The sequence below is a fragment of the Solanum tuberosum genome, unplaced genomic scaffold (genome assembly GCF_000226075.1).
Source record: "Solanum tuberosum cultivar DM 1-3 516 R44 unplaced genomic scaffold, SolTub_3.0 scf00073, whole genome shotgun sequence".
Lineage (NCBI taxonomy): Eukaryota > Viridiplantae > Streptophyta > Magnoliopsida > Solanales > Solanaceae > Solanum > Solanum tuberosum.
In genome coordinates, this window is record NW_006239002.1 from 543,888 (window position 1) to 553,513 (window position 9,626).

Here is a 9,626-nt window from a genome sequence, read left to right on the forward strand (position 1 = left end):
TAAGTCTAAGAAGCATCTTAAATGGCATACATAAGACAGGCCAAGCATAAATGAACACTTAACTGAAATAAATTTAATCTCTATGATACTGTCGGAAACAGATTTTCTAGTTTATCTTTAGAATGTGAAAAAACAAAGATTACAGTTATTATTTTCTGCATCCAAAACAGATTGTCGGAGATGCATCAACCTGCCAAGACTACCATAAACCTCAAGCAACTTTGCGCTGCTCCATTAATTGTGTTCAAGTACCTATTAGATACAAATCATGTGGTATCTGTATTAGTCAATGCAAGTTATAGAACTATTAAAGCAATTTTAGTAGTGCCAGACTGCCAGGTTTCAAAGGCAACTCGTGCAATTTAGGTCCACCATCAAAAACACATGGAAACGTGCTGGTACTCTTTGACAAAGAAATCTTGTTGAAGGAAGCACACCACATAGCACTCAAACCTATAAAGCGAGGTAACTATGCATCTGGATCAGAAGTAGTACATTATATTACAGCAACTCTGAGTGGATTTGAGTGATTTTAGCACTAATTTAAACTAAATTTCTACCAGGCAAATGACCTGAAGGAGAAAGCTAAAAAGAGAAAAGATGATTGATTTTGGTCTGCAGTCCACAAATGATGGGAAAATGTGGACTGCCAGCCTCAATAGATGATGATGTTCAGAATTACATGGAGGTCTGCTAGTTTAGGTTTTGTACAATATAGACTTTCCACTTATCTAAAAACAAAAGAACGAAGAAACTTTCTTAGGTCCTAAAATTTTAATTTAGGTCCACTAATTCTTTCCTTCTCCAGTTTCCCCCAACTAGTGTTTTGTTATTTCTGTTTTTCTCTCATCGAGTTATTATTTCTATAAATATTATAAAGTCTAATGAACTCCTGTGTTCTTTGGTTTTTGCTTCTAAATTATAACTTGTTCTATTCAGGTTCATTGAAGTAATGTAAGTGTGTCTTTGTATTAGGGGCAACAACCTCCAATTCCAAGTTTACAAGTTTTAGGGGCATCCCTAGTCTGCACACTTAATTTCAAGAAGAGAACTAGGATGCTGACTGATTAAATATGTTTTGTCTGACCTTACAATCCCTCTTGAACCCAACTAAGATAATTCCACAGGATGGGATTAGGTAGGCCAACAAAGCTTCATCTTCACCTCTATGTACACACTTTTCACCACAACAGGATCAACTGGGAATGAGGGACTTTTCACCATTTTTGGTACATTGGTGCCTCCTGTTGTATATAGGTGCTTGATAGCAATAAGCAAGAAACATCTTGAATTTCCAAATCGTACTATTTGGTGCTGTAAAACTCTTACAAGGTCTCTATTAAAGATTGCTAGTAAAATACAACAGTCTTGACCATCTGCTTTTTTTCAAACCACCACTGCCTATTGTGAACCATCCCACACCCGGGGGCATCTCCCTCACCTAAATGTTTTAGTTACATTTTATTGGCTTAACATATGGCTTATTTTACTTGCTTGTCAGTAACAAATAAATGGCTAGACCATATAGTTGCATCCAATCCTCCTATGTTGCATCTTATCTGATTGAATTTGAATCCAACCATCCGCGAGTGGGCACTAAAGGAACTTCTCAAAGATAGGAAATCCATTACAAGATAAAGATCATCTTCCAACTTGTCATAAGAGAGTAGTCACCCCCAGCAGTGAATTCCTGTCCCTCCCAACATATTTGAGTGTTGTTTTGAATCTTAATTCCCTTTAGATTACTTCCGTGATGTCTCTCTGATTGCTATGCCAATTGATTACCAATTAGGTTAACTCTTGATAACTCCACTATGCTATGTCACTGGTCCATGGAAAACATTTGAACTGAAGTCTCCCATTCACAGATCACCTCTTGAACAATACTACAGCATCATACACTTTGACTGAACTACTTACAGATCTACAGTTTGTAATAAGAAGAAACTGTCTTAAACTATGAGGTAATTTTTGTTATTCCATACTACAAAATGAATAGGAATATTTGGGAAATAACTTTCAATTTACACCAATAAGAAGAAACTGTCTTAAACTATGAGGTAATTTTTGTTATTCCAATACTACAAAATGAATAGGAATATTTGGGAAATAACTTTCAATTTACACCGGTGTAGTAAAACTAGAAAAGAGCAGAAAGACAAAAATTGGCTCGAGCCTATTAGTTCCTTAAACACCAATGATTATGCTACGCTTAAATTGACAAAACAGTTTTGATCATACAGATCAAATTTTACTATGCAGAAAACAGGTATGAGAAGGTTTAGCATAAGAAAGAAGAGTAAAACAAAGAGAACTGCAAGGCGAATGGACATATGAATAGCTCCCACGGATCAAATGACTATCTATTTCATATAACGCCTCTCAAACTCTGAAGACCTATGATTTCTCCCACTTGATGCACATTTATTTTCATCAACAATGCAGAATTGCTAACTTAAGATGTATTATATTATCAATCAAATACCATAAAAAAAGAAGGTGGAATATAAGAAACCTACAATGCTGCAAAATGTCCCACTGGAGGTTTGGAAGTGCTGCTGACATCACCCATCTTTTCCATTCCTCCCTATAAATCCCCAAGTCCTTTTTATCAACCAATATCAACAAACAAAAGCAATATTTAACTAGAACACCCCTCAAGTTCACCAATGAAAAAGCAAACAACATTCTCACTATGCACAAAGAGCATGCTGAAAAGAGCAATTCCAGATGCAGAAGACACAATCATGTAAACAAAGTCTAAAACTTCTTTCCGAACAAAATCATCTTATTCATCTATCCTAAAACGGAACAAGACTCACAAAGAAACTACTAGCGATCCTGACAAGAACGTTGGAAGGTACCATGATACAGCTCGCAGCAAGCCCGCACGTTAACTGTCAAGTGAGAAGTCAATCGAGTTCCAGCCACCACATTATGCAGCGGCAAAAATGACTGAGTACACCCCAAAGCTCCCAAGGTCCTAACCAGATATAATAATAAAAACTTGTGAGGAAACAAATGTGAAATACAATATTGATAGAAATTCATTTTTTGATTAGGAAAAGTAATACTCATATTGATGGGATTCTTAACAAAAAAAAACACGTCAATCACAAACTAGCTGCAGTGGTCAGTGTGAATCTCCCACATCCATTCTGCTATATTTCACCTATCTAATTCTAGTTTAACTTCACATTTAATAACAATAATTGATATGCCTCAATCACAAACTAGCTGTAGTGGATCAGTACAAATCTTCCACGTTCATTCTACTATAATTCGCCCATCTAATTTTAGTTTTATCTCACCATTCAATAACAACAATCAATACACCTCAATCCCAAATCCCAAACTAGTTGGAGTCCGCTAGTTAAATTTTATACATTTAGTCCTCTCTATTGATATACATTCCGTTCCAATACGCAATAAGTTTGAAAAAAGTTAAATAGAAGACCTGGGACTGGTAAATGAGAAGCGGCGCGTGTTGGAACGAGGGGCGGAGATCGGAGGAGTGCGAACGCGGTTAACGGTCGGAGATGAACGGGAAGTGGAAGCTCTAGCGACGGAAGTGAGTGATCTGGTGACGGAACCACGCCAAGCCATAGCTGCTGAATTCTGTGGGTTTCTTCCAAACACAGCAAATTGGTCTTTGTGGGTTTAGATTAGGGTTTAGGGTTATACTATGTTGCTGCGCTTGACCAGGAAAATGAACGTGTACTCGCCCAAATGAAACCAGGGAGTACGATTAATTACATAACTAGTCCCCCATATGGTGAATATTTGTTTTCCAAACTAAAGTCTCGTTTGGTACGTTTGGATTTTAAATCTACATTTTTAATTTTTGTCTTGGAGTATTTTTGGTACGCCTAACGTCTGTCTCACTTCGAAACTCGTCTCGAACGCACCTTTGAAAACGATGCAATAATGATAAAAAACATGAATTCAAAATTTTATTCTATTAGAGATCGAAAATGTACCAATATCACGCTCTAATAATCAAAATCAACCAACTCTAGCTGAAGCTTTAGGCAAAATCACAAAATGTACAAATGTCACACTCTAATGGCCAAAACCAATCAGCTTTGGCTCAAGCTTTAGTTCCGGTATTTAAGGAAAAATATTTGAAACTGTAAACATAACTGATAACACCTATAAAAGAAAAGGAGAACATTGTATAGCCATATGCAAGAAAAATGTAACTTCTAACTTATTTTATAGCAATTTTTTAAGAAGAGAATTTAGGGATTTTCTTAAAAATTAAAATAAATAGGCAATAGTCATCCATAAAAATAATAATCAGTAAATATAGATTAATATATATATATTACAAAATGATATATTTTTTATATATATTTAACTAACGATTGTAATTATTTTTTATTGACCTGCCAAATATGTAACTTGTCCAAATTCTTACTGTTAGATTAACAATTCTTATCGAATTGATCTTCTCGATCTATATTCTTTGTCCCGGCCTTAAGTTGTCCACCCAAAATAAGCTTTATATTATTATTGAATTTTTGTGGACATATTTTGGTTGAATTGACATTCATACTGTGACTATTAATTCGACAAGGGTTATTTTCCATAAACATATATCCAAAAATAAAAATAGAAGTTTGCACACACTTCATCAAAATATGATAGCTTTATTTCCCATAAACATACATAATATACACAAGCTTACACAACATATTAGTATTAGATGAAATAGGTAGTTATAAGTCACTTATATATATTACTATTCCCATAAATATACATACATAACATACACAAGCTTACACAATATATTAGTATTACATGAAGTAGGTACTTATAAGTCACTTATATATTACTATTAATTCCTAAAATATTTTCCCAGGAATCAAAGGCAAATCTACCTCATCACACCATTCCACAAGCCTAGTCTCGTAATATGAACTTTTTACATTATTTGGCCAATAACTTAGCCATACTTGACCCCCTACTCTCCATTTCAACACACTTCCTTCCATTTCTTTGCTCAATCTCCATCCTACTTCTTCACCACATTCCTCCCCAGCAAATACCAAACCACCCTTCTTACTAAATGCCCTATTCCCTCCAAAATATCTTCCTCTAAAATTGTTCATAAGTTGATTATTCTTATCATCCCCGTTAACCGGCTTCCACGTGGCGATCTCACACCCTGACACGTGGTCATATAATATCGCTTCGTATACAGCTGCATTCCCTTCCGCTTCTTGGTCCCACCTCCAATTTTTCATCTTTGATTTTGTTGCCATCTTTGCCCTTGTCTTCACTTCTGGTTGTTTTGAGTTTCCGAAATTGCCCTTTAAGACTCTTTGCATTTCGAATTCGCGTTCGACGTTGTTAGTGGACCGGCCCAAACTTAACCCGCCAACATAATTAGCACCAATTTCTGGCCCAACCCAAACTCGAATCCTAGATGGAAAATGCTTCTCTTGCAAATAAGAATCTTCTTCATCATCATTTTTGTTAAACCCCAATCTTGCCACACCAAGACGTATGTTATCCAAACGGGCCCTAACTTGGATAAACCCATCATAGAATCCAACTGTATATTCAAACTGTATCACAGCCTCAAGCTGTTGATGGGCCAGTGTATATTTTAGTGCAATTTCTTTCGCTTCAATAACAGGAAATTGAAATTTGTCAAAATTCATGCGCGTGGGTTTCATTGCCTTTACAGGCGCGTATCCTTTTAACATCCATAACCCGTGAGCCTCCGTGGCGTATGAAAATCCTAAGTAATGAGATGCTAACGGCGTTAACGACTTTAATCCTACGCCGCCAACTTCTCTTAAAATCAACCATTTTGCTAACATGTACCCAAACGTGCGCATGAAACAAAGTTCCACGTCAGTCCCTACTGTTATAAAGAAGGTTCGCAGGACAGGCGCGTGCTTGCACGAGAAGGCTTCAAGGTTAGGAGCTAGCAGCGAGTGGAAATAAAGAGACCCCACCGCCGCCGGTGCGTCGAATGCAAACATCCAGAAAAGTCGCGTGAGGAAGATGAGATTGAAGAAGCTTGAGAATGATTCCGGTGAGTGGGAATCGAGGATCCATGAAACCGGGTCGGGTTGGAGCTTCTGGAGGTGGGAACGTGGGCATGCGCTATCATGCGCCGTGGGTGAACGTGAAATGATTTCTTGAAGAAGTTGTAGAACAAGTGGCAAGAATGGCTTGTCCGATGAAAGAGGACACGTGTCAGAAACCCAGATGGTCACCTCTTCTTGAGAGGTGTCATGAAACCCCAACAAACATATAGAGAAAACCAATGAAGAATTTGTCTCTGTGTTATTAGGGTCAAGTTTTTTCTCAGCTTTGAATTGAATTGACTGACTGGAATTGGTTATGGAAGTAGCAAGATTATAAATGAGAAAGGAATCATCATTCTCGATACTCCATTTTTCTGAGTCAAGAAGTTCACATATCCAAGACCAAACATCCATGATTTGTGTTTGATTTTGTTGTGTCTTAATTTTGCTTTTGAAAGTTTTAAGGTTATACTTGTGTGGGAGCTAAGTGAGAATTTATAAAGTGAACGAGTGAAGAGAGAGTGGCCAACATGGAGGTAATTTTGTTCGAAAGAATTAGTGGTTATAATTTATTGCATTAAATGTTCCATATATGTTTAAAAGATTTTTTCTGGTAAATATTTTTCTATTTTGATTTGTATTTGGAGAGAAGAATTATTGGGGAAACATACAAATATTGTTTTTTCTTAGGGTACTATTAGTTAATTAGGATAGAGACTTATGTGGTGTAAATAGAAGGGACGTCGGAGTCATGCATGCAAATATGCCAAATTTCTATGAGAATTTAGAAAGAGTGTGTGGAGAGTTAGCAACCTTTCATGTTTCAATGACAAAACGGAGACATGGGTTTCGACGAGGGCAACATAAATTTAATAAGTAGATGTTTTCAATATTGTATGAGAAGATAATGGTTTATAAGTCATTATCATGAATTGGGGAGTTCACAAGGGTCCAGGGGCAGAAGAGTGTTCATCTAAATTTATTTTACAAAATATATATATATAAGTTTTTTTTATGTACATATGTAGATCAAAATTAATCTTTAGCGACAATTAATTAACAATAATATAGTTTAATTGCCGCTAAATATATACTCCCTCCGTTTCACAAAGAATGACCTGGTTTGACTTGGCACGGAGTTTAAGTAAATAAAAAAGACTTTTGAATCTTGTGGTCCTAAATTAAAGTTAAGTCAAATGTACAAAATTGTCCTTAATCTTGTGGTCTTAAACATGCCACGTGGAAAGCAAAAAGTAAATTGTTACCAAAAAAGGAAAGAGGTCATTCTTTTTGAAACTGACTAAAAAGGAAAGGAGGTCATTCTTTGTGAAACGGAGGGAGTATATTTTTAGTGGTGATTAACACTCTTTATAAAAGTCCCTAAAGCTTATAGCGACATTGAATCTAATGTCAATCAACAATGCCGGTAAAAGTTTTATCACTATTTATATTAATGTGTATATTTATTGCTACTAAAAACTGTTTTTGTAGTAGTGATCTTGAACCCCTAAATACAAAAATATAGATTGTTTCGATTATTTGGGAGTTCAAATTTCACGTTAAGATTCCAATTAGGTCAGATCTCAATCACTGTATTTTTATTTTTCAAATTCTTATAATGGAAATTTTGAATCCGCCGCCTATCACAAATATACATGCAACTGGCTTTTACGGTATACTATATTCCACGCTCAGTTCCTAAAAACGAAGTAAGGACTCTCCTGATGGACTCTCGTGAAATAGACGTGTTAATTTCTAGTACTATCTCTGTCAATTAATTGGCGGTAGATTTTCACGGCTTAATTTTTAGAACGATTTCTTTTTCTTTCCAGGGGAATAAAGTTGAATTCTCCATGCATATATGTTATTGTAAACTCGTAGTCCACGAAAGTGCATGTGATTTCATTAAAAATAGAGTTATAAATATTGTAAAGCATATATAGATTTTAATTTGTTCGTCTTAATTTAATTAAAAAAATAATTTAAGAATTTTTAAATTCTTTGATCTTAAATTTAAAGACATCAATAATGTATCAAATGTTCTTTAATATTTTATTAAATATATCGTGTGGAACATAAAAATTAAATATATATTATCCTAAGTATGTTTAATGGCTAAAAGCAATTAAGTCGAAATTGTTATACTACTAATTAAAATTGACACGTGTCCATTTAATAAGAGAATAAGAACGGAAAATTGTATAAAATAGCAAATTATTAATTCAAATTAAATGTTATAACCACAGTTTGATTTAATTGTAACCCGTAGCAAACTGTTGAACTGTATAAAATGTGTTTGTGTTTGTATAAAGTAAGTGAAAACTATATATATACATATCTTTTCGTTCGCCTCTCTCCCCAAAGAATCTCGCTCGTCACTCTCACTCGCCTCTCTCACTTTATACAAACAAAAATGTATAAATTGCGTTTGTGTTTGTATAAAGCGAGAGAAAATTGTATATACAAATACAAATACATATATTTTCGTCCTATACACTTATAATTATACAAATACAGATCTTCCCTTTCCCAGATTTCTTTTGTCGTTCTCTCTTTCTCGCTTTATACAAACACATATTATACAATTGATTCTTTTGTAATATGTATACCGAAACAAATTATAAAATTGATTCTTTTGTATATGTATACCGAAACAAAGTATAAATTGATTCTTTTGTATATGTATACCGAAATATACATATTAATAGCCTATAGCAAACATAAAAATTTATTATGGAGCGCAATTATACAAACTATAGTTATATCATGCAAATATAATTTTTATGTTTGCTAAACCTAAAATTTGCTCTAATAAGAACTCTGAAAAATAAAATAAAATGGAGGGAGCCAAATCCTGAGACTAGGAGTAGCTAACCAAATTAAGCTGAGCCAGCCTGGTAGTGGAGAAATACATTAGGCCCAGTACCATGTTGGGTTTTGGCCCTCACTCATGATTAGGGGTGTTCACGATTTGGATAAAAACCGATCCAAATCGAAAAATTGAACCAAATCGATAAAATAAAACCGATTTTATTTGGGTTTAGTTTGGTTTGGTTTTAGATTTTTGAAAACCAATAGTATTTGGTTTGGTTATGGTTTTATTCAAAAAAATCGAAGAAATAACCGAACCAAACCGATAAATTATATACATACATTTTATTAATATACATACTTAATATATTATTTTTATAAATAATTTTAAAGATCTTATATGTTTTCACTATAATTTCTTTAGAATTTACTTATTGAAAGCAAAAATGTCCAAGGTGAAAATATTTATTTTATTGATTTCATGTATAAGAGTGTCTATGATAAATCTTTGTGGGACTGAAAATGTTCTTCCTTCTGAAAATGTTAATGTTTCTTCCTTCTAAGCCAATATAGTGAGTTTTAAAGCTTTAATCATAATAAATTCAGTGATCGGAAGTTCAATAATTTCAGTCATTCTAACTATTTTTTTTGTTTTGAATGGATTGTTGTCACTTTTTTCATATTTTGAATGAATTTTTTCTTTTATTTTTATGTATGGTTAATAGCCGAATAATCGAACCAAACCAAACCAAAACTGATAACCACCAAACC

At 34.3% G+C, this 9,626-nt stretch overlaps 2 protein-coding genes across 5 annotated transcripts; both read right to left on the bottom strand.

The window, feature by feature from the left end:
• Positions 1-3,744, bottom strand: LOC102598144 (uncharacterized). 4 transcript variants are annotated; one of them, XM_006346285.2, is made up of 4 exons: positions 3,458-3,744; positions 2,865-2,983; positions 2,520-2,587; positions 1-252 (listed from the first exon to the last, which is right to left on the bottom strand). In XM_006346285.2, exons 1-3 carry the CDS (start codon positions 3,604-3,606, stop codon positions 2,565-2,567), a joined length of 291 nt encoding a protein of 96 aa, XP_006346347.1. In that variant the 5' UTR covers positions 3,607-3,744; the 3' UTR covers positions 1-252; positions 2,520-2,564. The 4 variants fall into 4 exon arrangements, 3 of the variants coding, with proteins under 3 accessions (XP_006346347.1, XP_006346346.1, XP_006346348.1); XR_367210.2 differs by having other exon boundaries at positions 52-252; positions 2,823-2,983; XM_006346284.2 differs by lacking the exon at positions 2,520-2,587 and having other exon boundaries at positions 41-252; positions 2,823-2,983.
• A 995-nt stretch (positions 3,745-4,739) lies between these two features.
• On the bottom strand, positions 4,740-6,564 carry LOC102599039 (uncharacterized). The gene has a single exon (XM_006346287.2). It carries the CDS (start codon positions 6,456-6,458, stop codon positions 4,848-4,850), a length of 1,611 nt encoding a protein of 536 aa, XP_006346349.1. The 5' UTR covers positions 6,459-6,564; the 3' UTR covers positions 4,740-4,847.
• Between the last annotated feature and the right edge of the window lie 3,062 nt (positions 6,565-9,626).